The sequence below is a fragment of the Loxodonta africana genome, chromosome 21 (genome assembly GCF_030014295.1).
Source record: "Loxodonta africana isolate mLoxAfr1 chromosome 21, mLoxAfr1.hap2, whole genome shotgun sequence".
Classification (NCBI taxonomy): Eukaryota; Metazoa; Chordata; class Mammalia; order Proboscidea; family Elephantidae; genus Loxodonta; species Loxodonta africana.
In genome coordinates, this window is record NC_087362.1 from 42,878,604 (window position 1) to 42,897,797 (window position 19,194).

General features: G+C 40.7%; 1 protein-coding gene across 2 annotated transcripts in view; it reads left to right on the forward strand.

The window, feature by feature from the left end:
* Window positions 1-19,194, forward strand: part of CFDP1 (craniofacial development protein 1) — a 149,601-nt gene that overhangs the window by 24,533 nt on the left and 105,874 nt on the right. For both annotated transcript variants that reach the window (XM_003417086.4, XM_064273770.1), the window contains exon 5: window positions 13,107-13,226. In XM_003417086.4, the coding sequence (XP_003417134.1) occupies window positions 13,107-13,226 (120 nt within the window). The remainder of the gene's footprint in view (window positions 1-13,106; window positions 13,227-19,194) is intronic.

Sequence of the window (19,194 nt, forward strand, 5' to 3'; positions counted from 1 at the left end):
CGCCAGATAGATTTCCAAAGTGGTTGTACCATTTTACATTCCCACCAGCAGTGTATGAGAGTTCCAATCTCTCCGCAGCCTCTCCAACATTTATTATTTTGTGTTTTTTGGATTAATGCAAGCCTTGCTGGTGTGAGATGGAATCTCATCGTAGTTTTAATTTGCATTTCTCTAATGGCTAATGATCAAGAGCATTTTCTCATGTATCTGTTGGCTGCCTGAATATCTTCTTTAGTGAAATGTGTGTTCATATCCTTTGCCCACTTCTTGATTGGGTTGTTTGTCTTTTTGTGGTTGAGTTTTGACAGAATCATGTAGATTTTAGAGATAAGGTGCTGGTCGGAGATGTCATAGCTGAAAATTCTTTCCCAATCTGTGGGTGGTCTTTTTACTCTTTTGGAGAAGTCTTTAGATGAGCATAGGTGTTTGATTTTTAGGAGCTCCCAGTTATTGGGTTTCTCTTCATCATTTTTGGTAGTGTTTTGTATTCTGTTTATGCCTTGTATTAGGGCTCCTAGGGTTGTCCCAATTTTTTCTTCCATGATCTTTATCGTTTTAGTCTTTATGTTTAGGTCTTTGATCCACTTGGAGTTAGTTTTTGTGCATGGTGTGAGGTATGGGTCCTGTTTCATTTTTTTGCAAATGGATATCCAGTTATGCCAGCACCATTTGTTAAAAAGGCTATCTTTTCCGCAATTAATTGACACTGGTCCTTTGTCAAATATCAGCTGCTCATACATGGATGGATCTATGTCTGGGTTCTCAATTCTGTTCCATTGGTCTGTGTGCCTGTTGTTGTACCAGTACCAGGCTGTTTTGACTACTGTGGCTGTATAATAGGTTCTGAAGTCAGGTAAGGTGAGGCCTCCCACTTTCTTCTTCTTTTTCAGCAGTGCTTTGCTTATCCGGGGCTTCTTTCCCTTCCATATGAAATTGGTGATTTGTTTCTCTATCCCCTTAAAATATGACATTGGAATTTGGATCGGAAGTGCGTTAAATGTATAGATGGCTTTTGGTAGAATAGACATTTTTACTATGTTAAGTCTTCCTATCCATGAGCAAGGTATGTTTTTCCACTTAAGTATGTCCTTTTGAATTTCTTGTAGTAGAGCTTTGTAGTTTTCTTTGTATAGGTCTTTTACATCCTTGGTAAGATTTATTCCTAAGTATCTTATCTTTTTGGGGGCTACTGTGAATGGTATTGATTTGGTGATTTCCTCTTCGGTGTTCTTTTTGTTGATGTAGAGGAATCCAAGTGATTTTTGTAAGTTTATTTTATAACCTGAGACTCTGCCAAACTCTTCTATTAGTTTCAGTAGTTTTCTGGAGAATTCCTTAGGGTTTTCTGTGTATATAATCATGTCATCTGCAAATACTGATAACTTTACTTCTTCCTTGCCAATCCGGATACCTTTTATTTCTTTGTCTAGCCTAATTGCCCTGGCTAGGACTTCCAGCACGATGCTGAATAAGAGCGGTGATAAAGGGCATCCTTGTCTGGTTCCCGTTCTCAAGGGAAATGCTTTCAGGTTCTCTCCATTTAGAGTGATATTGGCTGTTGGCTTTGCATAGATGCCCTTTATTATGTTGAGGAATTTTCCTTCAATTCCTATTTTGGTAAGAGTTTTTATCATAAATGGGTGTTGGACTTTGTCAAATGCCTTTTCTGCATCAATTGATAAGATCATGTGGTTTTTGTCTTTTGTTTTATTTATGTGATGGATTACATTAATGGTTTTTCTGATATTAAACCAGCCTTGCATACCTGGTATAAATCCCACTTGATCAGGGTGAATTATTTTTTTGATATGTTGTTGTATTCTATTGGCTAGAATTTTGTTGAGGATTTTTGCATCTATGTTCATGAGGGATATAGGTCTCTAATTTTCTTTTTTTGTAATGTCTTTACCTGGTTTTGGTATCAGGGAGATGGTGGCTTCATAGAATGAATTGGGTAGTATTCCGTCATTTTCTATGCTTTGGAATACCTTCAGAAGTAGTGGTGTTAACTCTTCTCTGAAAGTTTGGTAGAACTCTGCAGGGAAGCCGTCCGGGCCAGGGCTTTTTTTTGTTGGGAGTTTTTTGATTACCGTTTCAATCTCTTTTTTTGTTATGGGTCTATTTAGTTGTTCTACTTCTGAATGTGTTAGTTTAGGTAGGTAGTGTTTTTCCAGGGATTCATCCATTTCTTCTAGGTTTTCAAATTTGTTAGAGTACAATTTTTCATAATAATCTGAAATGATTCTTTTAATTTCATTTGGTTCTGTTGTGATGTGGTCCTTCTCATTTCTTATTCGGGTTATTTGTTTCCTTTCCTGTATTTCTTTAGTCAGTCTAGCCAATGGTTTATCAATTTTGTTAATTTTTTCAAAGAACCAGCTTTTGGCTTTGTTAATTCTTTCAATTGTTTTTCTGTTCTCTAATTCATTTAGCTCTAATTTTTATTATTTGTTTTCTTCTGGAGCCTGATGGATTCTTTTGTTGCTCACTTTCTATTTGTTCAAGTTGTAGGGACAGTTCTCTGATTTTGGCTCTTTCTTCTTTTTGTATGTGTGCATTTATCGATATAAATTGGCCTCTGAGCACTGCTTTTGCTGTGTCCCAGAGGTTTTGATAGGAAGTATTTTCATTCTCGTTGCTTTCTATGAATTTCCTTATTCCCTCCTTGATGTCTTCTATAACCCAGTCTTTTTTCAGGAGGGTATTGTTCGTTTTCCAAGTATTTGATTTCTTTTCCCTGGTTTTTCTGTTATTGATCTCTAGTTTTATTGCCTTGTGGTCTGAGAAGATGCTTTGTAGTATTTCGATGTTTTGGACTCTGCAAAGGTTTGTTTTATGACCTAATATGTGGTCTATTCTAGAGAATGTTCCATGTGGGCTAGAAAAAAAAGTATATTTTGCAGCAGTTGGGTGGAGAGTTCTGTATAAGTCAATGAGGTCAAGTTGGTTGATTGTTGTAATTAGATCTTCCGTGTCTCTATTGAGCTTCTTACTGGATGTCCTGTCCTTCTCCGAAAGTGGTGTGTTGAAGTCTCCTACTATAATTGTGGAGGTATCTATCTCACTTTTCAATTCTGTTAAAATTTGATTTATGTATCTTGCAGCCCTGTCATTGGGTGCATAAATATTTAATATGGTTATGTCTTCCTGATCAATTGTTCCTTTTATCATTATATAGTGTCCTTCTTTATCCTTTGTGGTGGATTTAAGTCTAAAGTCTATTTTGTCAGAAATTAATATTGCTACTCCTCTTCTTTTTTGCTTATTGTTTGCTTGATATACTTTTTTCCATCCTTTGAGTTTTAGTTTGTTTGTGTCTCTAAGTCTAAGGTGTGTCTCTTTTAGGCAGCATATAGATGGATCGTGTTTCTTTATCCAGTCTGTGACTCTCTGTCTCTTTATTGGTGCATTTAGTCCATTTACATTCAGGGTAATTATAGATAAATAAGTTTTTAGTGCTGTCATTTTGATGCCTTTTTATGTGTGTTGTTGACAATTTCATTTTTCCACATACTTTTTTGTGCTGAGGCGTTTTTCTTATTAAATTGTGAGATCCTCATTTTCATAGTGTTTGACTTTATGCTAGTTGAGTCGTTACGTTTTTCTTGGCTTTTATCTTGAGTTATAGAGTTGTTATACCTTTTTGTAGTTACCTTATTATTTACCCCTATTTTTCTAAGTAAAAACCTAACTTGTATTGTTCTATATCGCCTTGTATCACTCTCCATATGGCAGTTCAGTGCCTCCTGTATTTAGTCCCTCTTTTTGATTATTGTGATCTTTTACCTATTGAGTTCCATGATTCCCTGTTATGTGTATTTTTTTTTTAATTAATCTTAATTTGTTTGTTTTTGTGATTTCCCTATTTGAGTTGATATCAGAACGTTCTGTTTTGTGACCTTGTGTTGTGTTGATATCTGATATTATTGGTTCTCTGACCAAACAATATCCTTCAGTATTTCTTGTAGCTTTGGTTTGGTTTTTGCAAATTCTCTAAACTTGTGTTTGTCTGTAAATATCTTAATTTCGCCTTCATATTTCAGAGAGAGTTTTGCTGGATATACGATCCTTGGCTGACAGTTTTTCTCCTTCAGTGTTCTGTATATGTCATCCCATTCCCTTCTTGCCTGCATGGTTTCTGCTGAGTAGTCTGAACTTATTCTTATTGATTCTCCCTTGAAGGAAACCTTTCTTTTCTCCCTGGCTGCTTTTAAAATTTTCTGTTTGTCTTTGGTTTTGGTGAGTTTGATGATAATATGTCTTGGTGTTTTTCTTTTTGGATCAATCTTAAATGGGGTTCGATGAGCATCTTGGATAGATACCCTTTCGTCTTTCATGATGTCAGGGAAGTTTTGTGTCAGGAGTTCTTCAACTATTTTCTCTGTGTTTTCTGTCCCCCCTCCCTGGGACTCCAATCACCCGCAGGTTATCCTTCTTGATAGAGTCCCACATAATTCTTAGGGTTTCTTCATTTTTTTTAATTCTTTTATCTGATTTTTTTTCAGCTGTGTTGGTATTGATTCCCTGGTCCTCCAGATGTCCCAGTCTACATTCTAATTGCTCGAGTCTGCTCCTCTGACTTCCTATTGCGTTGTCTAATTGTGTAATTTTATTGTTAATCTTTTGGATTTCTACATGTTGTCTCTCTATGGATTCTTGCAACTTATTAATTTTTCCACTATGTTCTTGAATAATCTTTTTGAGTTCTTCAACAGTTTTATCAGTGTGTTCCTTGGCTTTTTCTGCAGTTATCCTAATTTCATTTGTGATATCTTTAAGCATTCTGTAAATTAGTTTTTTATATTCTGTATCTGATAATTCCAGGATTGTATCTTCATTTGGGAAAGATTTTGATTCTTTTGTTTGGGGGGTTGGAGAAGCTGTCATGGTCTGCTTCTTTAAGTGGTTTGATATGGATTGTTGTCTCCGAGCCATCACTGGGAAACTAGTTTTTCCAGAAAATCCGCTAAAAAAAAATGCAGTCAGATCCCTATCAGAGTTCTCCCTCTGGCTCAGGCTATTCGGATGTTAATGAAGCCGCCTGGGGAGGGTGGGGGAGGGAACAGAGAGATAGGAGAGTAGCACCTCAGAATATAGCCAGAGTTGCTTGTCTTGCTTGGAATGACTATTATATCTGAGATTCCCGCGGGCGCGTCGCCTATGTGTGCTGGCTGTGTGGAGATTGCCCCTGGGGGGTCTGGCCCGCTGGAGTCACGGTCAGATCCTCTGCTTCCAGCCGCACGCCCAGCGTCAAGGCTCCCCTACTGGGACGGTGCACTCTCGACTCCAAAATCAGTCGCTGCCTCCCGGGGACTTCTCGTCCCTCCAGCCGCGTGGCCGTGCCGCCCCCGCGAACCAGTTGGGCCGCCTCCCGGGGTTAGTTCAGATGGGTGGAGCAGCTCCCCGTGTTTGTGCCGTGACCGAGTGTCCCGGCTGGGACGCTGTTCTCCCCGCTCCAGTACCAGTTGCTGCCTCCCGGGGACTTCTCCTATCGGCTGCGTCCCACGCCGCCCGCGCGACCCGGCTGGTCCCCTTCCCGGGGTTAGTTCAGGGGGGTGGAGCAGTTCTCCGTGTTTATGCCGTACCTGCGTCCAGTCCAAATCCTGGCGGGATGGTTGCCCGGCTGGGACACTGCTCTTCCTGCTCCGAGACCAGTCACTGCCTCCCGGAGACTTCTTCTACGGGCTGCGTCCCACGCCGCCCGCGGAACTGGCTGGTCCCCCTCCCGGGGTTAGTTCATGGGGGTGGAGCAGCTCTCTGTGCTCCTGCCGTACCTGACTGGTGCGCTGGCTCCAGGCTCTGGAAACAATCGCTGCTTCCCTGTATTAGTTCGTTCTCCGTCTCTAAATCTGTGTTTGTTGTTCAGGGTTCGTAGATTGTTATGTATGTGATCGATTCACTTGTTTTTCCGTGTCTTTGTTGTAAGAGGGATCCGAGGTAGCGTCTGCCTAGTCCGCCATCTTGACTCCGCCCCCCTTATGTTTTATAGTGTAGTCTAGTCTTTGTCTGAAGAGGCTTCAGGAGTGGTTTTAGTTCTGAGGGCCATGGCTTCCAAGGTTCCTATAGTATCAGTTGGACCATTAAATCTGGTCTTTCTATGTGAATTAGAGTTTTGTTCCACACTTTTCTCCTGCTCGCCAGGCACTTTCTGTTGTGTTTCCTATCAGGGAGGTCATTTGGTGGTAGCTGGGGTAATGGGGGCTTGGGGGCACCGTCTAGTTTTTCTGATCTCAGGCTAATGGAGTCTCCGGTTTATGTGACCCTTGTCTCTTGGGCTAATATATTCCTTGTGTCTTCGATGGTCTTCATTCTCCTTTGTTCCAAGTAGGTTGGGACAAATCGCTTTATCTTAGATGGCCGCTTGTAATCTTTTAAGACCCCAGACACCACTTACCAAAGTGGGATGCAGAACGTTTTCTTAATAAACTTTGTTATGCCAATTGACCTGGATGTCTCCTGAAACCATGGTCCCCAGACCCCAGCCCCAGCTACTCTGTTCCTTGAAGTGTTTGGTTGTATTTATGAAGCTTCTTAGCTTTTGGTTTAGTCCAGTTGTGCTGACCTCCCCTGTATTGTGTGTTGTCCTTTCCTTCACCCAAGATGATTCTTGTCTACTATCTAGTTAGTGAATTTCCCTCTCCCTCCCTTCCTACCCTCGTAACCATCAAAGAATATTTTCTTCTGTGTTTAAACCTTTTCTTAAGTTCTTACAATTTTGGTCTCATACAGTATTTGTCCTTTTGACTAATTGAGACTAATTTCAATTAGCATAATGCTCCCAGATTCATCCATGTTGTAAGATGGTTCGCAGATTCATCGTTGTTCTTTATTGTTAAGTAGTGCTCCACTGTGTGTATGTACCGTAAGTTTGTCCATTCATATGTTGATGGGCATCTAGGTTGTTTCCATCTTTTTGCTATTGTGAACAATGCTGCAGTAAACATGGGTGTGCATATGTGCATATGTCTATTAGTGTGATGGCTCTTATTTCTCTAGGATATATTCTTAGGAGTAAAATTGCTGGATCATACTATATTTCTATTTCTAGCTTTCTAAGGAAGCTCATATTGTCCAAAATGGTTGTACCAGTTTGCATTCCCACGAGCAGTGCATAAGAGTTCCAATTCCCTGCAGCCTCTCCAGCATTTGTTATTTTCAGTTTTTTTGATTCATGCCAGTAATGTCAGGATGAGATGGTTTATCTCGTTGTGGTTTTGATTTGCATTTCTCTTAATGGCTAGTGATCACTAGCATTTCCTCATGTGTCTGTTAGTCGCTTGAATGTCTTCTTTGGTGAAGTGTCATTTCATTTCCGTTGCCCATTTTTTAATTGGATTATTTGTCTTTTTGTTGTAGAGGTGTTGGGTTTTTCTGTAGAATTTAGAGATTGGGCCTTTGTCAGATTAGTCATAGCCAAAAATTTTTTACCAGTCTGTAGGTTCTCTTTTTACTCTTTTGGTGAAGTCTTTTGATGAGTGTAAGTATTTAAATTTTAGAAGATCCCAGTTATCTAGCTTATCTTCTAGAGTTTGTGTATTGTTTGTTATGGTTTGTATCTTGTTACTGCTTTGTATTAGGTTCTCTAGGGTTTATTCTATTTTTTCTTCTATGATCTTTGTAGATTTTGGTTTTGTAGTTAGGTCTTTGATATGTTTTGAATTAGTTTTTGTGTATGGTGTGAGGTACGGGTCCTGTTTCATTTTTTTGCAGGTGGATATCTGGTTTTGCCCGTACCATTTGTTAAAAAGACTGTCTTTTCCACACTTAATGGACTTTGGGCCTTGGTCGGAGATCAGGTGACCTAATCTGGTACACCAACCTAACAGGTACCTAGTTCCTTTTGTGCCCTCAGTAGTTAATTCCTCCTGCTTCTTGGAATTCTTCTAAAGCCTTACATAGGAATTACAATGTTATTTACCAAATAACCTCAGGTCCCTAATGCCCTCAATGGTCAATTTCTCCCACTTCTTGGGAGCCTTCAAAGGCCTTACCTAGGAATTACCAAATAACCCAAGCGCATTTCATGTCTCCTGCTGAGGAACCACCGTTGGTCTGAGGCATATCGGCTTTCAGAGCCTGCTACAAGGTCTCCAGGAGAAACCTGGTGGCGCCAGACATCAGAGCCGGTGTGTTGTCCAGTCCATCTCAGGAACCAAGCAGATGGCTCCTGGCCTGCTCGCCAAAAATGTTACCATGTGGAAACCCCAGGCTCTGTTCCATGTGACTTGAATTGGCCAGTAAACAAGACTGAGGTGGGAGAGCAGGAAAGGCATCTTTATTTCATTGTGAAGGAAAAGGTGTCAGTTGGAGCTGCTGCTGCCAAGTCTCCTTCCTAAGGGCAAGGAGAAAAGTTACTTTTAAGGGGTTTACAAGTAGGGAGTTAATACAAGTTACATCAGCAACATTCTTAATCATATTATGCATGTACAGTAGGGTTTACATATAACTTCCAAGCAAAGAAGGATTTTAATGCAAAGCCATGGTGGAGGAAGTCAAGCAAAGGAAACAGGATTTTAGTGCAACACTGTGGGGAAGGAAGCCAGGCAAAGAAAAACAGTATTTTGATGGAAAACTGTTTGAAGTTCTGTTTTAAGAAGTCATGTAGTACCATTTCCACTGAACCCTATGAGTCTAGCCAGTCACAGAGGTTTACTCATATTCAGGGGGTGGTGAAGTAGACTCTCCCTCTTGTTGGGGGTGTGGTAGGTTTGGGAAGAGCATGTGGGATGGGAAATAATGTGATGGCCAATTTTTTTTTCTTTTAAACATTTTTTTTATTGAGCTTTAGAGGAAGGTTTATAGAGCAAACTAGTTTCTCATCAGTTAGTTCCCACATTGTTGTATGACACTGCGTAACAACCCCAAAACATGTCAACACTCACCCTTCTCAACCCTGGGTTCTCTATTACCAGCTTTCCTGTTCCCTCCTACCTTTCAGTTCCTGTCCCAGCGGTGGTGCCCCCCACCCCGCCCCAGTCTTTCTTTGTTCCATGGGCCTGTTCAGACCCCAGCTGAAAGGTGGTCCTCAGCAGTGGCCTCATTACTGAGCTGAAAAGGTGTCCAGGGGCCACGCTCTCAGGGTTTCTCCAATCTCTGTCAGGCCAGCGAGTCTGGTCTTTCTTTTTGAGTTAGAATTTTGTTCTACATTTTTCTCCGGCTCTGTCTAGAACCCTCTATTGTGATCCTCATCAGAGCCTTGGTGGTAGCCGGGCACCATCTAGATGTGCTGGACTCAGTTTGGTGGAGGCTCTGGTAGTTGTGGTCCATTAGTCCTTTGGACTAATCTTTCCCACGTGTCTTTGGTTTTCTTCATTTTCCCTTGCTCCTGACAGAGTGAGACCAGTGGAGTATCCTAGATGGCTGCTCACAGGCTTTTTTTAAAATAATTTTTATTGTGCTTTAAGTGAAAGTTTACAGGTCAAGTCAGTCTGTCACATATAAGCTTATATACACCTTACTCCATACTCCCACTTACTCTCCCCCTAATGAGTCAGTCTGCTCCCTCCTTCCAGTCTCCTTTCATGACGGTTTTGCCAGTTTCTCACCCTGTCTACCCTCCCATCTCCCCTCCAGACAGGAGACGCCAACACAGTCTCAAGTGTCCACCTGATACAAGTAGCTCACTCTTCATCAGCATCTCTCTCCAACCCATTGTCCAGTCCCTTCCGTGTCTGATGAGTTGTCTTCGGGAGTGGTTCCTGTCCTGGACCAACAGAAGGTTTGGGGACCATGACCGCTGGGATTCTTCTAGTCTCAGTTAGACCATTAAGTCTGGTCTTTTTATGAGAATTTGGGGTCTGCATCCCACTGTTCTCCTGCTCCCTCAGGGGTTCTCTGTTGTGCTCCCTGTCAGGGCAGTCATCGGTTGTGGCCAGGCACCATCTGGTTCTTCTGGTCTCAGGATGATGTAAGTCTCTGGTTCATGTGGCTCTTTCTTTTTCTTGGGCTCATAGTTACTGTGTGACCTTGGTGTTCTTCCTTCTCCTTTGCTCCAGGTGGGTTGAGACCAATTGATGCATCTTAGATGGCCGCTTTTTAGCACTTAAGACCCCAGACGCCACACTTCAAAGTGGGATGCAGAATATTTTCAAAATAGAATTATTTTGCCAATTGACTTAGAAGTCCCCTTAAGCCATAGTCCCCAAACCCCTGCCCTTGCTCCGCTGACCTTCGAAGCATTCAGTTTATCCCGGAAAGGTTTTTGCTTTTGGTCCAGTCCAGTTGAGCTGACCTTCCCTGTATTGAGTATTGTCCTTCCCTTCACCTAAAGTAGTTCTTATCTACTAACTAATCAGTAAATAACCCTCTCCCACCTTCCCTCCCCCGTCTCGTAACCACAAAAGAATGTGTTCTTGTCAGTTTATACTATTTCTCAAGATCTTATAATAGTGGTCTTATACAATATTTGTCCTTTTGCATCTGACTGATTACACTCAGCATAATGCCTTCCAGGTTCCTCCACGTTATGAAATGTTTCACCGATTCATCACTGTTCTTTATTGATGCGTAGTATTCCATGGTGTGAATATACCATAATTTATTTAACCATTAATCTGTTGATGGACACCGTGGTTGCTTCCATCTTTTTGCTATTGTAAAGAGTGCTGCAATAAACATGGGTATGCATGTATCTGTTCGTGTAAAGGCTCTTATTTCTCTAGAGTATATTCCGAGGAGTGGGATTTCTGGGTTGTATGGTAGTTCTATTTCTAACTTTTTAAGAAAACACCAGATAGATTTCCAAAATGGTTGTACCATTTTACATTCCCACCAGCAGTGTATAAGAGTTCCAGTATCTCTGCAGCCTCTCCATGCTCACAGGCTTTTAAGACCCCAGATGCTACTCACTGAAGTAGAATGTAGAACATTTTGTCTATAAGTTCTGTTATGCCAATTGGACTAGATGTTCCCTGAGACCAACGTTCTCACAGCCCTCAGCCTAGCAGTTTGGTCCTTCAGGGAGTTTGGATGTGTGATGGTCATTTTTTAAAAATACAGTCTGCCATGGGGTTTTCTCTAGCATTGCTATGTAATCTGGATAGTCTTGAACAAGTAATTTAACCCCTACGTTTCAGTTTGTCAATCAGCTGTTTCTACAATAATGCTGTATAACAAACCACCCCACAACCTAGTGGTCTACAACAGGAGGCATTTGTTTGTTGCTTGTATGACTCCAGGTATCTGGGTCCAGCTGGTTTAGGCTTGGCTCAGCACAGTTCTAAGCTGCTTGTTGGCTTCAGGTTGTATCATTCAGCCACCTTAGACCTGCAGCTACTTCAGACATATTTTTCTTAAAGTCAGCCTTCAGGATTAATTTGTCAGTCTTTCCTAGGAGGGATTCTTAATACAAAACTCTCAAACTCTTATTCTGTGCTATGTGTATACAGGATATAGTGCCCTGCGCAGAAGTGAGGTGATTCTTAATAAGAAAATTTTGTTCTGGTTTCAGGAAACCTAGATGGAGGGACTTAGAGGGTGAGTACATAGAGATGGAATGTATAAGATTCACCTGTGATGACTTTTGGTCAGTCGTATTCTGGACAACCTAGTTAAATACTCATAATACAGTGACCATAATCTTGGATCCTCTTACAGATAGATTGGACTTTAAACAAAATTCTTCAGATGTTTGTGTTGACCTGGCAAGCCTAGACAGGCAATGGAATTGGGCATTTCTCCATCTCTCTTTATCTCAAATCTTAGGTGTCATAAATACCCTTATTTGGTCCTTTAGGACTCAACTCTTCTGAGGGCAGTTTTTCCAGATTTGAAATTAGTCAAGATTTCCAGTTGCATTGCTTTCTTCCACTCCCAAATTTTTGCTAATTTAGCCAGCTTTAAGGGATTTTGTCTCATCTTTGGGTTGTTTTAGATACAGAGCAGGAACTTTCCATACTTCCAATCATCTATACTGCTGTTCTTCTTGAAATAATGCAGGTGTTTTTCTCTCAGATATCTCAACTTGTACTTTTTGCTTTTTTATTGGACCTGTAAATCTGAACACTAAGCCAGGGGTGAAGTAGAGTGTGAGGCGTTTTCAGCCTCCAAATCAGTAGCCCATGATGGGCTGTGATTCAGTAGTGACTACTGAAGTTTTTATTGACGGAAGTCATAGGGGAGAGTTTTAGGGAGATAAAATTTATATACGTTATCGTTCATTTGTAAATATTAATAGGGAAAATGCATTTTTTTAGAACTGTGGTAGTAAACTTCAGTCATAAAGTTCAGCAGCCAGAGGGACTGAATTACTGAGCTGAGGGCTGTGGGGACCATGGTCTCAGGAAACATCTAGCTCAATTGGAATAATATAGTTCATAAAGAAAATGTTCTCCATTCTACTTTGGTGAGCAGCGTCTGGGTTCTTAAAAGCTTGTGAGTGGCCATCTAAGATACTCCACTGGTCTCACCCCATCGGAAGCAAGGGAAAATGAAGAAAACCAAAGACACAAGGGAAAGATTAGTCCAAAGGACTAATGGACCACAACTACCAGAGCCTCTACCAAATTGAGTACAGCCCATCTAGATGGTGCCCCGCTACCACCACTGACTGCTCTGACAGGGATCACAATACAGGGTCCCAGACAGAGCTGGAGACAAATGTAGGACAAAATTCTAACTCACAGAAAAAAACCAGACTCACTAGCCTGACAGAGACTGGAGTATGGCCTTGAGAGTATGGTCCCCAGACACCCTTTTAGCTCAGGACTGAAGTCACTCCTGAGGTTCACCATTCAGCCAAAGATAGGCCCATAAAACAAAATTAGAGTAAATGAGCATACCAGCCAAGGGGCAAGGACTAGAAGGCAGAAAGAAAGGGTCAGGAGGGCTGGTAATAGGGAACCCAAGGTCAAGAAGGGAGAGTGTTGACATGTTGTGGGGTTGGTAACCAATGTGACAAAACAATATGTGTATCAGTTGTTTAATAAGAAGCTAGTTTGTCTTGTACAAAGTACAATTAAAAAAAAAAAAAAAAAGCTCAGCAACCAGCAATTTATTGAAAACCCAGTGAATGTTTCCCGAGTTGTCATTTAGTCCTTTTTTTTTTTAGATTTTATTTTTCTCTGTTTATTCCTCTTACAAACTTGATGTGTCTTTCCTTGGTACAGGGTGACTAAGGAAGTGGATGCTACATCTAAAGAAGCCAAATCCTTCTTGAAGCAAAATGAGAAAGAGAAGCCACAGGCAAATGTCCCTTCAGCTCTGCCTTCACTCCCTGCAGGGTCAGGGTGAGTATTCAGGTTTCAGCCCCAGTACCTGGCATGTCGGAGAAGCTGCTCTCAGTACAAGGACCAGCTTGAGTGGAGCTGTCATGACTCCTTTCCTGAGAGAGGAAAGCATGCTGCTGCTTTGGCTTCTTGCTGAAATACTTTTCAGAATGGAAGCTGAAAAGAAAAGTTAGCCAGAGGTTTCTTATTTGATTCTAGCCTATGTGATGCACTGTGATAATTTCTATTTTACATTGTTGTGTGTAGTGTCTTTTTAAAAGGTATTATGACCCACTGGGAAACCCTGGTGGCATAGTGGTTAAGAACTACAGCTGTTAGCCAAAAGGTCAGCAGTTTGAATTCACCAGGCACTCTTTGGAAACTGTATGGGGCGGTTCTGCTTTGTCCTATAGGGCCGCTATGAGTTGGAATCGACTGAATAGCAACCGTTTTTTTTTTTTATGACCCACTAAATCGGCTTTATAATCTGCTATAGCTGATTTTGAAAACACTACTCAAGACTGCATCTGGAATTAGCCCTCTGTGAGCTTTTACTTGGATTACCAGACTTGTATCTGGTGTCTATTAAATTTATTAGAAGTGTTACTATGAAAGTTGCCTCTATAATTGCCAGAGAGGAATAAGGGCAAAACTCCTTCTACCTTAGCTTGCTAGCATAGTTTCAACTAGGACAATTTTTACTTCTACCTTCCTTGGGTCTTTCTTCTTAAAATAATCCCGGTTGGTGCTTGGAGAAAGGAGCCCTTGGTTGTATGGTGGTTAAGCGCTTGGCTTGACTGAAAGGTCAACTGTTCGAGCCCTCCAGTCATTCCACTGGAGAAAGATAATGGCAGTCTGCTTCCATAAAGATTACAGCCTTGGAAGCCCTGTAGGGCAGTTCTACTCTGTCCTGTAGGGTCGTTATGAGCTGAAATCGACTCAGTGGCAGTGGGTTTGTATTTTTTTGTTTTGGTGCTTGGAGATATTACCCGAAAACTATTTGTTTCATATAATTCTGTTACTGTAATAATGTCAAGGTAATATGTTATATGTATTTTTATATGTGCATATGTACACGTTATAATTATGAAATAACTAGAGGAAGGAAAAGTGCCAGCTTAAGTGAGGACAGCTTGTTTAGTTTATGTAAGTCACCTAAGTTCTCATGGAAATCTCGCTGCATTCTATATCCATACCTTCCTTTTTTTAGAAAGAGCTGATAGCCTTTCTAGGATAAGAAATCTGCTGAGATGATATTTCTATTAGAGAGACTCAGTAGGAAACAGATGTTGTTGTTGTTAGGTACTGTCAAGTTGGTTCTGACTCATAGTGACCCTACGTATAACAGAATGAAACACTGCCCAGTCCTGTGCCATCCTCTCAATTGTTGCTATGTTTGAGCCCATTAGGAAACAGATGGCATACTTCAAGGAGAATTTAATAAGTCAAAAGTAGTGGAAAACCACGGGGCTAGGAGTAGTGCTGCATCCCTAGGGCTAGTACTAATGAGGCTAACTTACCACCGTTGGGCCTAAAGGAGCAAGATGGGGAGCAGTTTGGGAGTGGAAGGCAGAGAGGGCCTTGTGGAGTGTGCCTCATGATAGGAGCCAAGACCTTCAGTTGAGCGGTGGACTGCCCAGGGGGAAGCCAAGAGAATAAATACCCAGATCTCCCTTTCTTCCCTCCTTCCCATCTCTTACCAGGCACTCTCCTTAGCCACTGAGGGCAAGGGCCCCATTGATGTGGTCCCTGCAGGACAGCTCCTGGGGCAGAGAGCAGTGGAAAGGAAGGTGGAGAGGGAGTTGGTAGGAGCCAGCAGGCACTATCGAACTAAGTGTCTTCAAAAGATTAATGAATTGCCAAACTTCTTATAAAGGGTTATAGTGAAATTTGTTCAAAATCAGTTTCTTTAAAGCTGTAATGGAATATAACGTATTACAAGGATGTGTCTGCTGAGTGCTTTTTAGTAAAAGTCCTCACAGTTGTACTTGAAAATGGGAGCACATTTAATTACAATACAGATTACCTTGAATTTCTGAATAAATCTAGAAAATGACCTTCAAGGTTAGTGTGATCATTTTTCTGAACTGCATCAGAAAGCTTTTACAGTTATAATTGTGCTTGGGAAAAGACAGGGCCAGAGGAATTCAGCTGCTCGGGAGTGTCTGGGTGGGCACGTTTTATCAGGGCAAACAGTATCTGCTGCAGCCTGCACATGCAGGGCATGACAGGTCTTTTCTAGGGAAGAATCTACATAAATGATTCAGTTTTATAAGAAGAAAAGTACCCTAATGCAATAAAGTGGTTTTTCTACAAACTTTTTTCTATTTTCATCTTTTGAGCTGTTTCAGTTTATAGAAATTGTCCAGCAGAAACACTTTATTTGTTTATTTTCCCCTTCTGTAAACAGATTTAAGCAATACAGGAAAACCAGAAGAGGAGAGTAAAACATCCTGTTCCACATCTCTTTTGCTAACAAATGAGAACAAATTCAGAGGAGCAAATGTTTGTAACAGAAATTGCATTTCCTCCACATGTTTAAAATAGCACACTGCTTAGGCTATAAAAAGCTGAAGTTTATGCTTTGGGAAAGAAGTAAACCAAACACCCAATTTTAATTAGAGGCAGGAATCAGAGATGGCAAGAAGAGCTCTATCTACATTTGGTAGTTGAAAGCACAGTGCTGCCACATCTTTTAATGCTGAGCACCATAGACCCTTGAGTTAGCAGCTGAGTGCTTAACCACTATGCCACCAGGGCTCCTTATGCTTAGTTTAGTTTGTCTAAATTCCCTTGGCTTGTCACTCCAAGCTGAGTGGTTATCTTGATCCACCTTTTTACTTTGTCACCCCTCAATCCTCACCACCAAGACTAGCTACTTGGGTCAGCTTCTACGAGTGTTTGTGGGCATCCGGCTGGCCAGGCTTCACCCCCACATTTACTATTTATTTTATTCTAACTGTAAGCTATCATTAGTCTCATTAAAATTTATAATCCTAGATGTTAAGGGTTTACTATTTAACTGCCTCCTTGTTGATAAGGAATAACCTAAAGCAATAAATCAAAAGGGTGGAAAACACCATTTTCCTTTGTAATTTTGTCATCTTGGTCTATTGAGTTTCAAAAAAAAAAAAGTGTGTACCGTTGAATTTCAAACAACATGGTTGGTGTTGGCTTAGCAATGTTTAACCCAAAGGTGGGAGAGACAGAATTCCTCGTAGTGCCATACAAGAGCCAGATGACAGACCCGAGAAGACAATGATGCCTGAACGTTGTTGTGGCTGTCAGTGTTCAGCATACTTGACTAGTGCCCAGGAACCTCGCCTTTGTGCAGCAGTGTCTTTCTGCTGAATCAGTTGACAGTCTAAGCTCTCCCAGACCCCTCAGACATAAGTAAACATGACCTTTGCTTGGCTTTTAAGTTTTTAAAATTTTTGATAGAGAGTATTGAGCATTTTACTTAAAGTAGCAAAAACCAGGCATAGCCACAATGTTGGAAGGAAATGCTTTCAAATTTTGATCACAGTCTTATGTGATCAAACAATTAGACCTCTGACCTTTTTTTTTTTTTAAGGCCCTTTTAAAGGAGTTGCGAGCAGCATTGCAAATCTGAATCTAATTTTATTTCAAGTGTTTTTACTAAGAAGGAAAGGGCCCCAAATTTTTCACAGCAGATTTATTTGCATCAACAAAAAAAGACAGGCTACCTCAGGAATCTGAATTGCCCTCCTGGCTCGATCCTCTCATGAAGATCCTCCCATGTGCCTGGAGAAATATGTATGTAGTGAGGTTACTTAATGCCTAGAGAATGGCCATTCCATGGAGGAGAATTCAGCTTGTTTCAAAAGAGGAATGGTGTGAGGACTTTCTGTTGATTATTAGAATAGTTAAGATAATTAGAAGAAAGTGGGTATTCCAGCAAACATAATCTGTGACATTTTTTGGACTCTACGAGTGATATTCTTTGAGAGCCAATTATGTTTTGTCAATTTAATAATTTGAAATTAGATGTGCTCTTTTTTCAACAGCTTTACTGAGATGTAATTCGTATACTATATTTTTTTCACCAATTTAAGTTATACAATTTGTTCACCAGTTTAAATTGTACAATTCAGTGGTTTTTAGTATATTCACAGAGTTGTGACACCTGTCACCACAGTTATTTTCTTCACCCCCAAAAGAAACTTTGCACATTAGCAGCCATGCTCCATCTTTAGCCCCACTCCTACTTCCCAGGCCTAGGCAACCACTAATCTATTTTCTGTCTGTATAGATTTGCCCATTCTTGAATTTCATATAAATGGAATCATACAATATGTGGTCTTTGTGTCTGGTTTCATTCACTTAGTGTAATGTTTTCAGGGTTCAACCACATTGTAGCATATATTAATATTTCACGTATTTTTATGGCTGAATAATATTCCATTGCATGAATATACCATATGTTGTTATCCATTCATCGGTTCATGGACATAAGGTTGTTTCCAGTCTTTGGCTATTGTGAATACTGTTTCTGTGAACACTTGTATATAAGTTTTTGTGTAGACATGTGTTTTCTTTTCTCTTCGTATATATCCAGGAACGGAATTGCTGGATTGTATGGTAACTTGAAAATGCTCTTGAATAGGAGAATGAACTATAAGAAAAAAAATCCAGGAGTGTTACTAAGGGGTAGGTGATTTGGGTGCCTGGACATCTAGCACTCATGATTGCTTTGAGGTATGTGCAGTTATAAGCTTCTGGTTTAGGAAGAAAGAGATAGATGGAAAACTCTAACACCCAGTAACACTATAAAAGCAATGACCCAAATAAAAAGATAAAACAGATTCTTTCTGTTGTAACTAATTCTACATGTAAGGAGAGGAAATTAAGCCTTTTGATTAGTTTCTGTAACAGGCTTTAAGCTTTCTACTGGGTGAGATTTCCTGTTTGGTGAAACTTTGGGATTTTTGTTTAGTTCACTCAGGGCTGCCCTGTCCTTGTTTTATTACTCTTTGTAAACAGATGTTCTTAGCCTTTCCACTAACTTTTAAATTAAACTTTGTTGTTGTTCGCGGATGTGGTGCTGCCCAGTAAGAGGTGCTCGGAAATGTGTGGTAAGATTTTTGGGTTGTCAAAAGAACTTGAGGAGGCCACCGGTACTTAATGGGTGGGGTTCAGGAATGATAAGTATTATGCATTGCCCAGGACAGTTCTGTAACTGAAAAATTGTCCCCTTTGAGATAACCTGTTTTAGCTCGGAGTTGGAATCCCTCAATTATACAGTCACCCTCCTTTCCTTCAGCTTCTAGCTCAAGACCTGCACTAAGACAGGCAGTCACAAACTGTCAGTTCAGGATCAAATCTAATTTTATTTGACCAGTATTTAAAAATCAGAAAAGTTGACACAGAAATCTGGATTACCAGCTTTGCTTGAAAAATGAGAAGTTCAGCCACAACCCCTCTCCTCTTTCCCTATGGCAGCAATGGGCTGGAGCAGAATAGAGGGGTCTGCACTTGCCCTATCCCTACTCAGCTGCTTCACTCATGTTCTCTGCTTGGTTCCAGTAGGCAAGTGTTTCTCCCACTCCGGCCTAACATGTTTTTCTTTAATACAATGTCAGTTTCCTTTTTGAATCAATTTGTTCTCCAGGTTAAATGTCAGACTTAATATCTTCGCAGTGCAAGTTAAATGTTTCTTTACCCTTTTGAAATGAGTAAATAGCTTCTATTTATTGACTACCAAATTTTAGGCAAAATTCTGTTTACATATATTATTTTATTAATCCACATGAACACTCACGAAGTGGTGGTGGTAGCTGCCATCAAGTTGCCTCCATCTCACGATGATCCCACGTACAATAGAACGAAAAGTTGCTTGGTCCTGCACTGTCTTCATGATCATTAATATGCTCGAGTCCATTGTTGTCCACTGTGTATTTTGAGTAACTTCCAATCTAGGGAACTTATCTTCCAGCATTGTATCGGACAGTATTCTGTTGTGACGCAT